At 40.8% G+C, this 21,152-nt stretch overlaps 1 protein-coding gene across 1 annotated transcript in view; it reads right to left on the bottom strand.

Annotated features, from left to right (window-relative positions):
• LOC127799954 (uncharacterized) overlaps nucleotides 1–21,152 on the bottom strand; it is a gene marked incomplete at its 3' end in the record, with an annotated part of 81,477 nt that continues 60,325 nt past the window's right edge. Inside the window, 3 exon segments of the mRNA XM_052334260.1 lie at nucleotides 1–78; nucleotides 179–277; nucleotides 512–603. Coding sequence (XP_052190220.1) covers nucleotides 1–78; nucleotides 179–277; nucleotides 512–603 — 269 coding nt within the window.

Genomic DNA, 21,152 nt, shown 5'->3' on the forward strand with positions numbered 1-21,152 from the left:
CATAGCCTTGGATCATTAGGCATTTCAGAAAGCCGCATCTTAATGAGTTCCACAGCTGCAGCTTTTTTGTCTAGTAAGCTGTTGTTCAGCAGATTAAAACATGAACCACCACAAGCCACAATATAATGGTAAAACAGAACACAGAGGACAATTTTTAACATCATTGGCACCATCATACCGGTAGCAGTATATCAGACTATCCCACAACTCCAGATCCTCAAAAACTTTAACAGCCTCCCCTATCAAGCCACAACTCACTAAAAGCTCACCATATTCCCTAGAAACGAAAAGCACGAAAAAAAAATAAAAATGGGAAAGTCAATCCAAAGAAAGAAGATATAGCAAACAATAAGCTCCACAACTGGATTACTCAAAAAGAAAACTAAAATTTTTCAAAGCTGTAAAGCATGAAAGAAAATAGGTCCTCCAAGTTTCTTTTTAATGTCATTTTACCACACATGTGGCTTTTCAGAGGTTAGAATTGTGTAAGGCAGGAGAGACAGAATTTTACTTGCGGAGAGCTGGAATGGTAGGAATATAAGCTCCAAAACTATAATAAATCCTTTGTGCTACACTAGGAGAAGATTCATAGATACCCTGCACCTGGAATAATGCAAAACTTACATGAGATTCCATAAAAACATATTGTACTAGAAGCACGGAGAACTTCATGAGAGAGCTCAATTTGTACTGGAAACTACTATTTACAAGCTCAACAAGAAAATTCCACTTGACCAGCAAGTATTCTTCAGTATTAAGACAACAGTACTAACCTCAGTACTTTATCTATGTTTGATCCATGTGGGACATTCATATTACACGCAGAATATAGTATCTATATACTTATAGCTGACAGCTGAAAAACATGTGAGGGCGTGTGCAGAAAAAGATTTATTGCTAAGCCAGGCAATGGCAGGCAACTCCTTAATTAGATGGATTAGTAAGGACAGCCTCGCTAGGCACATAGAAAGTAAATTTACAGTTTATGGAGATATGGACACATGGAGATGCAGAAATGTACACCTGAACTTGCTGGGAACAGAATAAGGGGAATCCAGGGTATACACTTTAAAGACATTAAGGTGTATCAAAAATGAAAGACAAGAAAGTAACAAAAAATGGAAGTGATTATTGAAGACTAAATATTGTTCACATTAGTTACACAATTATACATCAAACGATAGTTCATGGTTAGGGAAACATAAATAGCTCTAGTAGAAGACTCAACCTCAATTATCGACTAAGCAGTCCTTGACCCTAGATTACCAGTTAATCAGATGCACATGACCAAACCATCTAAACTAATTTTCACTTAATTTTGATGACCAGACCATTTAAATCCTGACCCTTGCAAAGCAGGGAGCCTTGTACACTGGAGACACTCTTTTCTCTTTTAATGATGTTTTAACTTCCAATAATTTATTTGTTTCAGAAATAGTTGTTTTCTTGTAATGCAACTCATCCATCTTAAAACCCTCATTTAAGTTTACTAACATTGTGTTATCAACTGTTCAAAACACAATATAAGCAACATACGAAAAATTGTGTCATGATCCTAGGGTTTAGCCTAGGATTGGAATGACAATCGGAAGGAGGTGATGAATAGAATGAAGAGCAGAATATTTGAGAGAAAGAAATGGACAGAAATGGGGAGAGAATGTAGTGAGAATTGAGGGAGAGAAGTAGAGAGAAATGAGAGGGAAATTTGGGAGAATTGTAGAGAGAGAATCAGTTTTCATTTATCATTTTAATCATGTCCTCTCCTCTTACAATGGGGCCTTTATATAGGCTTCATCTAACAAAATAACAGTATCCATGTGCTGTAACAGCATTACAAAATATCTCTTAACAACTTGCTAAGTCTATTACTATAATGACCTTCTATGGAATTTTGGGTCATGAGAATTCCCCTCCCCTTGAGAGAGTTCTTGTCCCCAAGAACTTCAACAATTGGTCACTGCTATTAACCAATCCCAACTTTCTCAATTCCTGTCATGCCTCTTGCCTTCTTTCCAAGACTAAGTGGGCGCAAGACTCTAGCAAAAGAAACTTTATCAAGTTCAAGTCCGATGCATCCAAGTTCTGCAATGGCTGTCCAATTACACTCAATTCCCCCATCCAACACGAGGAAGGTTGACATATCTACCTCCATAGCAACCTCTACTCTATTCCCATTCATTCCACAGCCATATTCTGTTGCAGAAATATCAACAGCAATATCCTGGAACTGCAGCAATGGGAAATTGCTGATTTGCCTTAGATACTTAGATGAGGCTTGCTTGTGAGCTTCAGAACTAGGTGCTGCCACAACCTCAATTCCAGCAATCGATTCCTCTGTCAATACAATAGACAGAAACATGAATTTCACCGCTAGAGCAAGAACCACTAGAGCAGCTGTAGTTCCATCCCTTATTGCCAAACTTTTGACTTCTTCAGTTATCTCTCTCAGCTTCCCACCAATTATCAGCTGTCCCTGAAATTCCTTACCCAATCCACACATCTTCACAACGTTAGAAGATGTTTCCACCGGAGATACATGCTTAATCATGCCATTTTCAGTGATAGTAAGGGACTCAATCTTCCTTGCCAACCAAAACCAGCCCTGATATTGCAGCTCACCAATCAGAATTTGAACAATTGCAACAACAGAAGACTCCTTTCCCAGAGCTGTTTCCTGATCATTGCTGTACATACCATACTTATCTTCTCCACTTTCCTCTTCCAGCATTTCAGTAGGTACTTCCTGAGGTATTATTTCTTCTTCTAACCCCTCAATCACTGCAGCTGAATCACTCTCCGATTCTAGCAATTCCTTGGTGTCTCCTGTCATTTCCGACAACTGATTGAATGCCTCAAGCATCTCTTGTTTTGGACTTCCACTATTATCATCTGGATCATCCTCATTAACAACCTTATTTCCAAAGGAATCAGAGTACTCCTTTAATTCTTCTTTTATCCAAACACCTTGAGCCAAGCCCTCGAACTTTCTGTTGTTGCTGCCAGCACTATCTTGACAGCCACCATCCTTGTCGATTCCACCGAAAACAGTATCATTCTCCCACTCCACTCCAAGGAATTCCTCCTTGATAAAACTTCCGTGATAATCATCAAAGTATTCTATCGGAAAGTTGTAATCATACTTCTTAGATAATATCATTGCAAACTCTTGCAACTTCTCGCGGAACATTCGGCCGAATTCCTTGCACTCTTCATCAAACCCACTGTTGGTTCCATTTTTCAATTGCCCGATCCCCTTCTTATGTTCCTTGTTGCTGCCAACTGAAAATGCAGCCTTCTTTGGCTGCCATTGAAGCTCCATCCCAGCTGAAAATGAAGTATTCATCTGCGGCAATTGAGGCTCCAATGGTCTCATATATGCACCCATGGCCGAATTTTCACCAACAACATACTTCAACGGCCAAGGAATGGGAATTCTATACATGCTTCTGGTTTGCCTTTCCACTTTGACCCAAGTTAGCCAAAAATTTACAGCCGAAATCTACCTCTTGTTTCCTCTGCTCACAGCTTAGATTTTTTTTTATTGAAATTTCCGCTTGCGGAATACCTCTTCACTGATTCGTTGATCAATCCCTTCGCCGGAGCCATGAATAAGTCGCCTTAAGCCTTACTCGCAGCTTCCAAAGTCACCAACGCTTCAACACTGACTTCCGTTTCTATAAACGCCTACCACAAAGCGTTCAGCTTCTGCTTTTCCTCCACAATCTGAACCGAGACTCCTCTGACTTGATTTGTCTCCTCTTCTCTTAAATTGAATTGACCCACAACCGAGGCTCAAGGATCTGCTAATGGAACTGGAATTTGCGACCGAGAGTCATGGCGGACTTGTCTTCAATATTCCAACTCAAATCTACTGCAATCACGAAGGCCAAGAATTAATCCTTTGCCGAGAGCCCACCCAGACTCACTAGAATGCTAGAACTCGCTGATTCCGTTGAAATTGTTGCTCGATCAATCCAAGTCCAATTCCTCCTTGCATTGGTCGCCACCCAATCACCGACCAAAAGCTCCAATTGTGAATCCTCCTGGCTTGCTCGCCTTCAATTCTGGACAAGATTGGAGTCTTAGTTGCGAGCCATCAGCCTCTTGTAGTGATCGCTCTCCACACAAGATTACAGCGGATTCAAGATTGCCCAAGCTCTGTGTGCGTTTGCTGAGATTCAATGACTACCCCCACTCGCTTCCACTTCGCGCCTTCCTTTCTTGCCAGAATCAGCTCCTTTGTCTCACCCAATCGTCTTTGACGGACTCCCACACCAATCGTAATGACTGGCCGAGGATGGTAAGGCTCTGCTCACGATTGCTACGGATTCACAATTGCCTCCCGCTGACTCCTTCTCACCCAATCACCGACCACAGGCTGAAGGACCACCGCCCTCCTTGAGTTCGCCTTGATCGACAAGTCCTCGGGATCCAATTATGATCGTGGTAGGCTCCGATCGCACTACTGAAATGGTTCGACTTCGTCGCGGCTCTCCTTCAGATCCGAGTTGACACTCACCTGCTGCGCCTTCCAATTCTGAACTGAGGGGGCTTGCTGGCTTAGAGATTAACACCTTCCAACACCTAATCACCTTCCAGATCTCCAGAGTTGCTGGAACACCGCCCAGCCAAGTCGCCTCCAAATCACCAACGAAAATCACTTGCTCGTTGCTTCAGTCACTGGTTATGGGCTCGATTCTCTCTGGGTTAATTTTTCTATAATGGTCGGAATCCCCTTCCGAACAAGGTGGGCAGCTCGCCTCACCTGAACGGTCAGAATTGCTTCTCGACCCAAAAATTGTAGCACCACCGTGCCTTTCGATCCAGCGGCCACACCCACAGAATTCCGAACGGAGTTCTTGATCAAAACTGCCATAGCCACACCTATAGGAAGCTTACCGGTCTAGGTCGTACTGGTCTGGGTCGTCGATATCCGTCTAGCCTTAATCAATAACGAAATTTGCCGAGGAACGATGCTCTGATACCATTTGTCATGATCCTAGGGTTTAGCCTAGGATTAGAATGACAATCGAAGGAGCTGATGAATAGAATGAAGAGCAGAATATTTGAGAGGAAGAAATGGACAGAAATGGGGAGAGAATGTAGCGAGAATTGAGGGAGAGAAGTAGAGAGAAATGAGAGGGAAATTTGGGAGAATTGTAGAGAGAGAATCAGTTTTCATTTATCATTTTAATCATATCATCTCCTCTTACAATGGGGCCTTTATATAGGCTTCATCTAACAAAATAACAACATTACAAAATATCTCCTAACAACTTGCTAAGTCTATTACTATAATGACCTTCTATGGAATCTTGGGTCATGACAAATTGTTACCCCAAAATTTAGCAAAAATTATATAAATAGTGTAGAAATGGAAAGGAGCTAATTCCCTTTATTAGTGGGAATCATGTCCAATCTCTGGATTGATACCCCAAATCCCTTTTGTTGATTAATAGAGTTTATTGTAGGAATATTGTGTACATTCTATAAATTATTCTTTCCTAATATGTTGTATCCTTCCTCTATAAGAAGAGAGGAATCATTATCTCCCATTTACATAGTGAGAAATAGACTTTCTTCCTTTTTATCTCATTGAACATAACCCTTCTCCTATTTTCTTCACTTCTTACAATAGAAAACACTTCATTCAGGGAAGACAGCTTTTCCCTACCAAGGATTTGAATCCTTACTTGATCAAATTCATTATTAAGACCTGCTAGAAACTCCACAACTCGATCCCTCTCAAAAATTCGGTTAAGAGTGACAACATCAGTGTTGCACACCATTTTAATTTCTTGGTATTGATCAAGTTCTAACCAAAGCTCATTCATCTTATTAAAATGTACAGTCTCAGTTAAAGAGGCTTGACGAGTATTGTTAATCTTTGTTTCAAAGTCAAAGATTACTGAGGCAATCTTGAACCTTAGAGTAGGTTTGCTTTGTGGTGTCCCAAATTTCTTTAGCATAAGCTAGAAACATATAGTTTTTACTAATCTCGGGTTGCATGGCATTTCATAGCCATGACTTGATGAGGGAGTCCTCTACGTCCTAGGCTGGAAAGGACGAATCAATAACCTTTGGTGTAGGAGAGGTGAGGTGTCCAAACTTCCCTCGACCTTTGAGTACAGTCCTCACTAGCTGTGCCCATTGTAGGTAGTTCCTACCATCCAAGCAATAGGAAAGATGCAACCCGATTAGCTCTCCAACTCTAGCACCGGTACTTGGACTAGCAATCTGGTCCACCGATAATGACTCTCTAGTTGTCATATTGGGTGTGACTTCTGAAACTTCTGACATGGTGAGTTATCGACTAGATAGAAATGAAGGCCTAAGGGATATAGCTAAAGAAAAATAGAGGCGAGAAGGGTAGAGGCGGGACTCTAAGAGACTGATTTGAAGGGAAGCAGTGATTGGTCTGAAGGGAAGCAGTGCCATCCAAACTAAGGGCGGCGTAGATGTGCAATGAAGGCATGGTTAGGGTTGAATGGGCCCATGCAATGAAGGCACAATTACGGTTAGGGTGCAAGGAGTGGCTCAGATACCATGTAGAAAATACTTCTTTGCATAATTCTCAAAGAATGTACACAACCCTCTTTTATGGAGGGAGAATGAATACAAGAAAGAAAACAAAGAAGATACAAAGAAAGGAAAGCTACATATTTACAAAGGAAAACAATATACACAAACATTAGGAAACTTTCTTAAGACTAGATTAGGAAGTATCCTAATTTGGTTATAGAAACTTCCAAAGAGGCATGATCACTTCTTCAATACTTCCCATAACTAGGCGGTCGTATCCTTGCCATAACTAGAGTTACCGTATCCACTAACATTTAGGTAGAAATCCCTTCGCCCTATCTAGTTATTTCAAATCTGCTTCTTGGATCATTGATTCAATGGTATCTGATCATATGACTGGTTTGTCACATCTATTGATTCGTACATTCCTTGTTCTGGTAGTGGAAAAAATAAGAATAGCTGACGGTAGTCTTTTACTTATTGCAAGTAAATGTCTCATTAAGCTCTCTGATAGTATTGATCTTAAATTAGTACTTCATGTTCCTAAACTTGCTTGCAATCTTTTATCTGTTAGTAAACTCTCAAAAGACTCTAACTGTCATGTTACCTTTTATTATTCTTACTGTACCTTTCAAGACCAGAACTCAGGGAAGACAATTGGCAGTGCTAGAGAGATAAACGGACTCTACTATTTGGATGGAGATGTCTTCAGTAATAAAAAAGCTTACGGATTGAGTGGTATTAGTTCGATTTATGTTTCTAATCAAATAATGCAATGGCATCTTAGGCTAGGCCATCTTAGTTTTCCTTATTTACAACATTTATTTCCTAAGTTGTTTAAAGGAATGGATCCTTCTACGTTTCAATGTGAAAGTTGTCATTTGTCTAAAGATCATCGCGCTAAATTTATTTCAAAACCCTATTGTCCTATAAACCATTCTATTTGATTCATAGTGATGTTTGGGGACCCTCAAAGGTTACCACTTTATTTGGCAAAAGATGGTTTGTACTTTTATTGATGATCCTACTAGACTCTGTTGGGTTTACTTACTTGCCAAGAAATTCAAGGTGATTATAATTTTCAAAGATTTCTTTTACATGATTGAAACCCAATTTATCAAAAAAATTTGTATTCTTCAATCTGATAATGGAACAGAGTGTTTTAATGAATGTTTTGGGGCAATTTTGAAAGAAAAAGGAATCCTACATCAATCCACATTTTGTGAAACCTCCCAACAAAATGGCATTGTTGAACGCAAAAATAGATATTCACTTGAAGTAACTAAGGCTATCATGTTTTCCATTATGGCCCAAAATACCTCTAGGGAGATGCAGTTTTAACTACTTCCTATCTCATCAATAGAATGCCAACTCATGTCCTAAACTTTGACACTCGATTACATTTTTTTAAAAAAAATTTCCCCATGTGTAGGTTGCACTTTGAGTTACCTTTAAAAGTTTTTGGATGCACTTGTTTTGTTTATATTCCACAAATATTCACTCCAAATGGGACCTCATAGCTAAAAAGTGTGTTTTTCTAGGTTATGCTCCAAATAAAAAAGGGTATTAAGTGCTTTAACTCTATGACAAAGAAAACTCATATAAGCATAGATGTGTCTTTCCTAGATAATCGACCCTATTTTCCCAAAAATCATCTTTAGGGGGAGAATATTGCAAAAGAAGATAATTTTTTGAAAATTCATGTAGAAGAAGATACGTTTTTGAAAATCTATGAATCTTTTTCAACCATGATTAACGCTTCGCTCCACTCTGATAAACAATGCAAGGAAATGGGTGTTCAAAAAAATAAAGAACAAGATGTGTTTAGTTCATAGGTGCTAAGCATGATAGAGTTAGAACTAGGGGAGAATTACCACAAATGGATCAAAGCAATCTGAAACTGGAGTTTCAACTTTATACCAAAAGGAAAACTCAGAAAAATACTATCAATCCTAATATTCCTCCAACAACTAAACAGTCGGCATCTCTGAATGATGGTCTTCCTTCCTCTTAGGGAAACTTCAAACTTACTCCTTTAAATTCTTCCTCATTTGATTTGTTTGATCTTGATATCCCTATTGCCACTAGGAAAGGGGTAAGATCTTGTACCAAACACCCTATTGCCAAAAAATACTTGTCATACCAAAAACTGTCCAATCACCATAAAACTTTCCTCTCAAATATTTCTAACCTACATGATCCAAGAACTATTTAGGATGCCCTAGGTGATTTGGATTGGAAGTTAGTGGCAAAGGAAGATAAGAATGATCTTGAAAAGAATGGGACTTGGGAGATTATGGAGCTACCAAGAGGCAAGACAACTGTAAGTTGTAAGTGGGTCTTCACTGTAAAATGTAAGGCAGATGGAAGTATAGAAAGGTACAAGGCGAGACTTGTTGCTAACGGATTCACCCAAACTTACGACATTGACTATCAAGAGACCTTCACTCCGGTAGCAAAGATAAACTCTATTCAAGTACTCCTCTCCCTAGCAATCAATTTCAATTGGCCTCTACACCAGCTTGATGTAAAGAATACCTTTCTGAATGGCAATTTAGAGAGAAGAAGTGTTTATACACCTCCCACTTGGATTAGAGAAAAATCCTTGTATGGTTTGAAACAGTCAGCAAGATCATGGTTTAAAAGGTTTGGAAAGGTGGTAAAGAGCTATGGTTACATTCAAAGCCAAGCTGACCGCACAATGTTCTTCAAGCACTCTAGAGACGATAAAAGGGCTATTCTAATTGTATATGTGAAAGATATAATAATGATTCATGATGACAATGTAGAGATTGGAGAGCTTAAGAGAAAGCTAGCACATGAGTTTGAGATCAAGGATTTGAGTGCCCTAAAGTACTTCCTTGGGATGCAATTTGCAAGATCAAATGAGGGAATCTTTATCAATCAATGTACATTTTGGATTTACTTAGTGAAATAGGAATGCTTGGGTGCAAGATAGCCGAAACTCCCATCAAACCTAATCTAAAGTTGCAACCTGCAGAAGCTAAAGATGCGGTAAATAGGGAGAAATACCAAAGACTTGTGGGCAGACTCATCTATCTATCCCACACCAACCTAATATAGTTTCTGCAGTGAAGTAGTGAGTCAATCCATGCACTCACCAGGTTCACAACACTTTGAAGCTGCCTATAGAATCCTAAGGTACCTAAAGGGAACACCTAGAAAAGGTTTGCTCTTTAAAAACCGAGGACATCTTCACATAAAGGTTTATGCTGACGCAAACTAGGCAAGCAGTGTTACAGATAGAAGATCTACGTTGGGTTGAAAGTAAATCAAGACCGCTACGGGGCAAGCAGCGTAGTTAAGAAATTTTGAAACTTACCCTGATCTCGACGATTGGATCAACGTCGAAATTAAACAATCACATACATAATAAAATAAATTTAACCTTTAGATTTTTGAGTCGTTTGCGAATTCGAGCCGTTCAAGCGTCTGGCCTCTAACTCGTGATGCGCAGTATGCGTCCGTTGGTAAGGAGAGCGGAATATGAGTGCTAGCTCCTTCTCCTTTTCGCGGCTTGTGTATGGACGAAAAGAACACTCACGTTTCAAATCGATGCCAAGAAGAAACGGAGAAGAGTGAATGGCATTCGTTTTTCAACTCTTGAAAAATCACACAACCAACCATTAATTTTAGGCAACCTATAAAGGGATATTTATAGAGAAAACATCATAGGGTTTCTTAAACCCTAATAGATTAGGCTAGCCCATTAATCCTAGTTAAACTAGAATTTAAGTGGGCTTATCCTAGTCCAACTAGAAATATAATTAAGTGGCCCAAATCCATTTATAAAATATTTAGCCCAAATATAATTCAAGCCCAAATATTTACTATTTAATATTTGGTCCAAATCTAATTTAGCCCAAATATAATATTTAATTTAATATTTGGCCCAAATCCAATTTAGTCCAAATATTAACTTAAGCCCAAATATATTTTATTTCCTATTTGCCACTCTAACAAATAGAAAATTATTAAATTAGAAACTCATTTATAATTTAATCAATTGTCATTTTAGGAAACTCTTTCCATTATGACGACCCATCATCATATTGACGTCATTACGTCTATTTGTTCTTTTTTCCTGAGAACCTACGACGGCATAATTTCTTGCCGAAGTGTCCCACTTAACCATACGTCCGCTCTCCTGGTTTAAGCCAGGGACCGTGCCTATTACGCATAACTCATTAGGTTTTCAAATATGTTGGCAATGTATCGGTATGAATACATAAGACAAGATTGGCCTCTAGCAAGGCGTCATGTCTACCTAATTATTCAAAAGGATTGATAATCCGTAAATAACCTTTCACGAAAATGGTTACCGTGTAATTCGATCCTCTCGTCAATGTATCTTATATGATCTCAAGTATGCCGATGTGTTGCTTGATTACGATTACATGAGTTTTTCTTCGGTCATCCGGATATCTTCACTTAATAGAAAGTGAATTAATAACTCCTTATTGATCTCTTTCACCATGGCTATGGATTTAAAGTGAATATCCACCGAAGGCGCCTTAGATACATCATCTTCTATCAAAGATAGACGAGTCCCATCTTGGTTATACACTTATCTCCATAAGCTTCACGATATGCCCAACGATCGCCTACGTGCAGCCTTTATCTAGGCCCATCGAAACGATGTCGAAGCATACCGGTCTTTTTATGAGATGACCGTGACAACCTCAGGTCCAAGGATTAGTTACACCCATCTCGTATGAGAATTCCATCAACATATAATCAAAATGGATTCTCATGGCGAGTCATGTCCAGTGACATAACATTGGTCACCTATCTACTTGTTTAGGCATCCCCATGCCTATGGGTTTGAGATCCCAATTACTATCACATAGCAAAAACATAGCACATACAAGTCTTACCGCAATTGTCAATGTCCATTCTTGACATTGCTACGACTTGGGACGTTTAATGATGTCTAGAAATTGTGATGCATCATCTCACATCTTTATAGATTAATCACAGTATACATCATATGGACTTCTATCTAATTTCATCCGGTCATTACAATAATAACAAGAAACTAATAGAATGACTTATTTGTGAGATTGAATAACTCTTTATTCAATAATAAATATGATTGCAATTGTCAGTGTATAACATGCCCAATCTGATTGGGTCTAGAGCACCTACACTAACAAGGCTACTGTACCTTCGTGAGAGGTAATCTTGTCACTTGGAGGAGCAAGAAATAGAATGTGGTAGCCAGAAATAGTGTTGAAGCTGAATTATGTTCAGCAGCCCACGAGATTTATGAGGTTACTAAAGGACTTGAAGGTCTCCACTTCTTACCGGCAAAAGTCTACTATGACAACAAAGTTGTGATTTCCATTACCCACGACAGAACGAAACATGTAAAGGTGGATAAGCACTTTATCAAGGAGAAACTTGACATTAGGGTAATTTATATGCCTTACATTCCAACAATTAATCAAATTGTTGATGTTCTTACAAAGGGATTATATAAGAGATAGTTTGAAAATCTAGTGAGCAAGCATGCCATGGAAGATATCTTCAAAGCAGCTTGAGGAGAAGTATAGAAACGGAAAGGAGCTAATTCCTTTGATTAGTGGGAATCATCTCCAATCTCTTGATTGATACCCCAAATCCCTTTCTTTGATTGATAGAGTTTATTATAGGAATATTGTGTATATTTTGTAAATTATTCTTTCCTAATATGTTGTATTCTTCATCTATAAGAAGAGAGGAATCATTGTCTCCTATTTACATAGTGAAAAATAGACTTTCTTCTCCATATCTAATTTTTAGCTTATAAATAGTATTGAAGAAATTCACTTAATTCTTATTCAATCAGCACATATTTATAGTTATATTTAAGGCGAGTCTTATCACCTACATAAGGAAACCATCAATCTATCTTCATAAGGAAACATTCAATCTAACTTCTAAGGAAACTATCAATCTATCCTCTAAGGAAACTAACAATTATAGAATCATAAACAATCAGGAAACTAGCTATACATTCTATATCTACATTAGGAAACATAATCTTCTACATTCCTTGGTGAGTCAATAAGCCAATTAGCTGAGTAAGCCTTCTATTTCCCTTTATTCCAACATTCCCCCTCAACCTGGTGAGTGGATATCCTCCATTCCTAACTTGCCAGTAATCTCTTGAAATCTAGAAATGGATAATCATTTGGTTAGAACATCAGCTAATTGATTTTCTAATATCACAAGAGGGATAGTAATGAGTCCACTGTCAATTTTCTCTTGGATGAAATGTTTACCCACTTCTACATGCTTCATTCGATCATGTTAAACTGGGTTGTGTGGAATACTAATGGCTGATTTGTTATCACAGTATAGATTCATTGATCCACTCTCAATCCTCAAATCTTTTAGAATTATTTTGATCCATAAAAGCTCACAAACACCTAGAGCCATAGCACAAAATTCTGCTTCTACACTTGACCTGGCTACCACACTTTGCTTTTTGTTTCTCCAAGTAACCAAATTACCTCCTATGAAAGTGCAATAACTTGTAGTTGACCTCTTGTCTATGAGAGATCCTGCATAATCAGTATCAGTGTATCCCTCTACCATTAGATTACTTCATTTTCTGAACAAAAGTCCATTTTCTAGAGTAGCTTTTAAGTTCATGAGAATTCTATAAACTGCTTGTCAATGCTCCTCCTTAAGATCATGTATGAATTGATTAAATACTCCCATAGCATAAGCAATGGCTTGTAAATGCTCCTCCTTAGGATCATGCACGAACTGATTAACTACTCCCACACATAAGTAATGTCGGGTCTAGTGTGTGAAAGATAAATCAATTTTCCCACTAACCTCTAGTAGCGCCCTTTATCAATGATTATTCCCTCCTTGCTATCTTGGCTCATTCTATGATTCGAATCAATAAGTGTGCCCACTCGTTTGCATCCAAGGGTACCTGTTTCCTTAAGCAGGTCGAGAATGTATTTTTGTTGGCATATAAATATCCCTTTTCTTGAATATGCTATTTCAATTCCAAGGATGTATTTCAATTTTCCTAACTCTTTCATTTCAAACTCTCAAGCCAATTATGTTTTTAGCCTCAGTTTTTCTTCTTCCATCACTCCCATTAACTATAATATCATCAACATATACCAATAGGGTTGTAATCTTGTCCTTACCTGAGTGTTTCACAAATACAGTGTGGTCACCATGACTTTACTTGTACCCAAATTGTATCATAGCCTTAGTGAATCTCCCAAACCAAGCTCGCGGAGATTGTTTTAGCCCATACAAAGTTTTCTTCAGTCTACATACCTTATCAGGACCATATTTGTCATTGAAGCCCGATGATGGCTCCATGTACACCTCCTCTTCCAAGTCTCCATGGAGGAATGCATTTTTTACATCATAATGTTGAATTTCCCAACCAAAATGAATAGCTAAAGATAATAGGAGTCTCACCGTGTTATTCTTTGCCATCGGTGCAAACATCTGTTGGGAACACTTTCGTGTCCCTTTTCTCGAAGCAATAGGAAGATAAAGATCACAATTTGAGTCAGAATCACAAACAGTGGAGATGTCAATTTCAAAATTGAACAAGTTCAAAGCGTTTGCATTAGCTAGACTTGGAGTTTATTCTTGGACTTGCTTAAGCAGCTGTGAAGGTTGTACTTTCCTTGAATACTGCTTCAGTGTCTTTAAAGGGTTATAGATTTGCACCTGTTTATGGACATTGGCAGTGTAAGTAGCATGTTCAGGAACATTGGTAGTGTCATTGGCAGGTTCAATGGCATTGGTATGGTTAAGAACATTTGCATTGTCATTGGCAGGTTCAAAGACCTTTGTAGTGTCATTGGCAGCTTTAATGATGTCAGTGTCACTTGCTGTAACACTCTTTGGGGTAGTGATATCTGGTCCATTGTTTTTGGTGTGATAACATTGGGAAAGGGTCGAGATTATGATGGTTTATCAAAAAGGTTTGCATTGAGGTCATTTAGTTCAAGAAAATGGATGGAACCTAAGCATACTGATAGATTATTGAAGATAATCTATCTGGGTTTACTGAATTTGGAGAGAATTACAACTGAAAAAAAGAGAAACAAATGAAACGAAAGTGGACTTTCGAGAGGTCCACACTCTCCCGAATTCCTTACTACTCCAAAAGATGCCTTCCCCTCTACTATCTTTCCTACTTAACTGTTATTCCAGCCATCCCCCTCTAACCGATTCTGTTATTCGCACATGCCACCAGCTTGCTCTACCCATAATACCCTTTACCCACTTTTGTCGCTTCCTCCCTTACTCATATCACTATTCTGCCCCTGCTTATTCTGTCGTTGGTAACAGAATTGTATGGGTCTTCTATCAATACCTCCCCCCATAGAACTCACCTTGTCCTCAAGGTGGAAATCAGGGAATTGTTGCTGGAGCATGTCATAGGGTTCCCAGGTGGCTTCCAAAGGTGGTAGCCCTTTCCACTGAATGAGTACATCCAAGCCTCTGAGGTTCCTACCCGTTCCCGGTCTTACACCAAGGACTGCCTCCAGTTCTACTAACATCTCTAGTTCTTCACTGAGCTGGCTAGGGATATCGGTTTGGGCGGTGGATATACTGTTGGCCTTGCGTAATTGGGATACATGAAATATGGGATGTATGCTGCAAGTCGCAGGCAAGGACAACTTGTAAGCGACTTGCCCAACCTTCTTCTCCATAGCGAATGGGCCATAAAATCGAGGTGCTAGCTTCTCATGAGGGCGGGCTGCTAGCGACTTGCAGCGATAGGGCCTGATCTTCAAGTAAACCATGTCTCCCACTTCGAACTGAACATCCCGTCTTTTCCCATCTGCCCCTAACTTCATCTGAGCTTGAGCTTGCAGTAATTGAGCCTTCAGCTCTTCCAACATCTGATCCCTTGCAACCAGTTTCTGCTCCACTGTTGATACTGGGGTAGAACCCCTTTCGAACCTCAATAACCCTGGTGGCTCCCATCCATAAACTACCTAAAAGGGAGTAAGTTTGGAAGCCGTGTGGTACAAAGTGTTGTACCATAATGTCAAGCCTCGAGTATGAGGCTTGGGCAATTCTGGAATAATCGGGAATTTGAGAAAGAGAAAGAGAGGGAGAATTTGAATTAAGAAGAGGGAGAGAAATAGAGAGAGGAATTAGAGAGGGAAAGATCCGAATGTATTCATTCATAGGTCCCATCCTCACATACAATGCCAATTTATAGGCTCGCCCAACTAGTTGTTATCACAACTGATTCCTGCAAGTGGCTTAGGCGAAACCGCCCGCACATGCAATCTGTTATAGCCATTCTGTTATTACTACTTATAGCTATGCATCTCTAGTTTATTACACATAAGCCATTAGGCTTGTGACAGTCCCGGCCCCTTAAAAGCTTCCTTGTCCCTAAGGAAGGTGAGAGTAGCTGAGCAGTGCGTGGAAATTGATTTAGTAGCTGGGGAAGGTATTCCCAAGTGGTATACTCCGAGTGACGGTTGGACCACTTAACCAAAACTTGGATGAGAGGTATGGGGCCCTAATGGACTACTCGCCGGTCGATGATGGCTAATGGTTCCCCATCGCCGTCGGCCTCTTCGGCTGCAGGAGGTGGTTCGGAGCTTACAGTAGCGTTAGGCTCGATGAACTTCTTCAATGGGGAGACATGAAATACTGGGTGACATTCCACGTGGGGGGGTAACTGCAATCTGTAGGCGACTTGACCGACCTGCTCCAAGATGAGAAATGGTCCAAAGTACTTAGGACTGAGCTTGGTGGGGGTAACCTTAGAAAAAGAGGACTGTAGGAACCGTCGAACCTTTAAGAAGACCCGATCGCCTACTTCGAAGTTTCGGTCACTTCGTTTGCGGTCTGCGACTTGTTTCATCCTGTTGTTAGCGGTGGATAACTCTTGCTTGAGGAGTGAGATCATCTCCTGCCGGTCTTGCAAATACTCAGCTGCGTTAGTTCGCACCCTATTGGTACCCGTCATGGTAGGCATTATAGGTGTCTGATATCCGAATAGAGCCTCAAAGGGAGTTTTTTTGATAGTGCTGTGGTAAGTTGTGTTATACCACCACTGAGCTAAAGAAAGCCACTTACCCCAACTCTTAGGCCGAGCAAAACACATACATCACAAGTAGGATTCCAAGCACTGGTTGACCCTTTCGGTCTGCCCATTAGACTCCGGATGGTATGCTGATGACATGTGTAGACTCACCCCTAAGTTCTTGAACAACTCCTGCCAGAAGTGGCTAGTAAATATTTTGTCTCGATCTGAGACGATGGATTTAGGTAGGCCATGCAGTTTGGCCAGTGTATCAATGAACACTCGAGCAATCTCCTGGGCTGTGAATGGGTGAGTGAGGCCAATGAAGTGAGCAAATTTGGTCAGCCGATCGACCACAACTAGAATTGCGTTTCGACCCTCTAATTTGGGCAAGCCCTCAATGAAATCCACGGATATCTCCTCCCATGCTCTGTCTGGTATGGCCAGTGGCTGTAACAATCCTGGATAAGCCACTTGTTCATGCTTGCATCGTTGGCACGTCATGCAAGCTACCACATATTCCACAACTTCTTTCTTGAGGCCAGGCTAAAAGAACATCTGTCGAACCCGGTAATAAGTAGCTCGAACCCCTGAGTGTCCCCCTAGTGGAGAGCTATGTAATGCCTGTAAGATCTTAGTTCGTAGCTCCCTGTCATTGTCGACGACCAATCTACCTTTAAACCTGATCAACCCATCGGCCATAGAATATCCCTGCTCATTGGTGTGCCACATGGCTAATTGGGTTTGGAGGGATTTGGTCCACTCAGACTTCTCATAGCTTCCAGTAATGTCTTTGACCCAATCAAGCACCATGGCGGTAATTGCCTCACATGCCCTTGCTTTTGATCTTCGTGACAGAGCATCTGCCACAATGTTTTCCTTTCCGCGCTTATACTGTATCACATAATTCAGGCCCAACAATTTGGATATTCCCTTCCTTTGCAAATGCGTATGCAGCTTCTGTTGGAGGAGGTGTTTTAGGCTATCATGGTCAGTACGTATTATGAAGGGGGCTCCTTCCAAATAATGTCTCCACTTGTCGATAGCTATAATCATGGCTAACAGTTCTTTCTCATACACACTTAGCCCTCGGTGTCGAGCAGCCAGTGCTTGACTGATGTAAGCGAGGGGTTTCCCTTCTTGTGTCAGCACTGCGCCTACCCCGATGTGGCATGCATCAGTTTCCACCACAAAATCCTTAGAGAAATCTGACAGCGCCAGAACTGGGGCTTGTGTCATCGCCTTTTTTAGGGTGTTGAAAGCTTGCTCAGCCTGGGAATTCCATCCGAAGTTGTCCTTATTGAGTAATTCAATCAGTGGCTTACTGATCACTCCATAATTTTGTATGAATCTTCTATAATATCCTGTTAAGCCAAGAAATCCCCTCAGCTCCCTTATTGTCAAAGGCTTGGGCCACTCTAACATTGCTGTAATTTTACTGGGGTCGATGCTGACTCCTCGGCCAGAAATGATATGCCCTAAATAATCCACCTCATTCTTTGCAAAGGAACACTTAGAGAGTTTAACAAACAATTGACTAAATTTCAGGATTTCAAATGTGGTTTGCAGGTGGGCTAGGTGTTGTTTGAGGTTAGGGCTGTAAACTAAAATGTCATCGAAGAAGACTAATATAAATTTCCGTAAGTATGGGGCAAAGAGGTGGTTCATAAGGGCCTGAAAAGTGGCTGGGGCATTGGTGAGCCCAAATGGCATCACCCGAAATTCATAGAGCCCTTGGTGTGTGCGGAAGGCTGTTTTATGGATGTCGGCAGGGTTCATTCTAATTTGATGATACCCTGCCCTCAAGTCTAGTTTCGTGAAGATGGTAGCACCATTTAGCTCGTCTAATAGGTCTTCAATCAAGGGAATGGGAAATTTATTTTTCACGGTAAGGTTGTTTAACTGCCTATAGTCTATGCAAAAGCGCCAAGTACCATCCTTCTTTTTTACGAGAAGAACGGGTGAGGTGAAAGGGCTTTGACTCGGTTGGATAATGGCCGTTTGGAGCATATTTTTGACATGTTTTTCAATCTCAGCCTTCTGATAAGGGGGATAATGGTAGGCTCGAACGTTTATTGGCTCAGAATTGGGTTTCAAAGGTATAGTATGATTAAACAGATGGTTTGGTGGTAGGGTGCATGGTTCTACAAATAGTTCCTGAAATTTTATAAGTAATGGACCTAATTCAGTAGGGAAGGTTACCTTTGCAAAGAGGTCGGAAGTGGGAGGGCTCTCCTGCTCATCTTTTCCTATCGTTTGAAGGGAAAATAGCTGGGATATCTGCCCTTCTCCTTTCATTAGCAACTTCTGTAATTTTTTCCCTGTGATCATCTTGCATTCCCCTGCCTCGAGGCACCCTTTTAACGTCAGCTTCCGACCTTTCAAATCCAGTGTGACTTCCAATTTATTGAAGTCGAAAGTCAGAGGACTTACTGTCCTCATCCAATCCAGCCCAAGGACGATGTCACAGCCTCCTAGTTCCAGAATTCTTAGATCCGTAGAGAACTCTTCCCCTTACATCAGCCATTTAAACCCTACACTCTTATGATTGTTGTACATTTTGTTGCCGTTAGCTACCGTTACCGATAAGGGAGAAGTATTTACCAAGGCACACCCTAGTTCCATGGCAGTTGCTTCATTGAGGAAGCTGTGGGTGCTGCCACTATCAATCAACACCATCATTCTTCTCTTGCCCACTCTCCCTTCAACCTTAATGATTTTCCCTGCATGCTCCCCCTTTAGTGCATGAAATGAAATTTCCCCTCCTTCACTGACGGGATCACCTTGAGGAACTTCCGCCTCTGTTTCTTCAAGGTCTTCTTGCCCCTTCTCTAATATTTGCTCCTCTCCACCCTCCATGTTTAGTAACTGCCTTCTACATTGGTGGCCAGGACTATAAGGATCTCCACATCTGAAATAGAGCCGCAACTGTCTCCTCTGTTCCATAGTGGGATTTCTGATTGCCACGGCTTGCTAACTTCCTCTGGGTGGACCCGTACCTCCTGCCGCGCATGACCACTAGGAGGTAGACTGATTAACGGTCCTGTTCGAGAGGAGGCCCTATTCCTTTTGTAGATAGCTTCTAACGTCAATTCTTGTAATCTGGCCTTTTCTGCGGCTTGTCTAACCGTGAGTGGCATCATCATCTTTACCATGGATCTCAACTCATCCTTGAGCCCACTGATAAAGATGGATACAAAATATTGCTCAGTAAGTGATGGTTGGGCGTTCCACATTAGAGCTCCTAACTCAAATTTCTCTAAATACTCCGTTACCGTCCCTTCTTGTCGAAGTTTGTTGAATTCTTCTATCACATCCGCCAAATTCTTTTCTCCAAAACGCCTACACAGTTCTTCGACAAAATAGATCCATCTCACCCCAATTCCTTGGTGCCTATACCATACTTGAAACCAGGAATCAGCCGTATCATTAAGATAGGCTGTGACCAATGTAATTCGCTGAGTCTCAGCCACATTATAATACTGGAAGAAACGTTCACATCGGCGCACCCACCATCTTGGCCTTGTCCCATCAAATAATGGTATCTCCAGCCTTGGCATTGGCGTGTGAGTACCAAGTTGTAATTGAAATTCCCTCACCTGAGGATCCGTGTCAACTCCTTGCACCCCTTCCGACTCCGCTTCTCCTGTAGGTCTCGGGAGTATTCCAGATCCGTTCGAATTTGGACTAGCTCCAGATCGCGGGGGAAATTCCGTTGCCAAACGGAATTGTGGTAAGGACGATAGCATATTAAACATGCTATTGATCCTTTGACCAAACTGATCCATCATTTCTCTATGCCTTTCCAGCTCGCGATGCATATCCTCGCGAGAAGTCGCCAATTCCTCTCGCATTCCTTCTCGCATTGCAGCCACATCTTCCCTGCTTTGGGCAATAGCCTTGTGTGTCTGCGTCATTCCAAACTCCAATGCTTCCATTCTTGTTTCCAATTGTTTGAGTCTCGTTCCTTCCGCCATCGTCTGCTTCGCACTTTCTTCTAAAAACATTGCCGAGGCTGCTAGCTCTGATACCAATTGTCAAGCCTCGAGTATGAGGCTTGGGCAATTATGGAAGAATCGGGAATTTGAGAAAGAAAAAGAGAGGGAGAATTTGAATTAAGAAGAGGGAGAGAAATAGAGAGAGGAATTAGAGAGGGAAAGATCCGAATGTATTCATTCATAGGTCCCATCCTCACATACAATGCCAATTTATAGGCTCGCCCAACTAGTAGTTATCACAACTGATTCCTGCAAGTGGCTTAGGCGAAACTGCCCGCACATGCAATCTGTTATAGCCATTCTGTTATTACTACTTATAGCTATGCATCTCTAGTTTATTACACATAAGCCATTAGGCTTGTGACACATAACTCTGCCCATGGAAGCCAGCTGAACCAAGCCTTTGGTTTTCTTGACGCAAAGCATCGGAGGTAGGTTTCTAGTGTTCGATTTAGTACTTCCGACTGCCCATCCGATTGGGGGTGGTATGCCGTACTTTTGCATAACTTTGTGCCCTGGAGGCGAAATAATTCTTCCCAAAAATGGCTCATGAAAACCTTGTCCCTGTCAGACACAATAGAGCGAGG

Source organism: Diospyros lotus, chromosome 4 (genome assembly GCF_014633365.1).
Source record: "Diospyros lotus cultivar Yz01 chromosome 4, ASM1463336v1, whole genome shotgun sequence".
NCBI lineage: Eukaryota > Viridiplantae > Streptophyta > Magnoliopsida > Ericales > Ebenaceae > Diospyros > Diospyros lotus.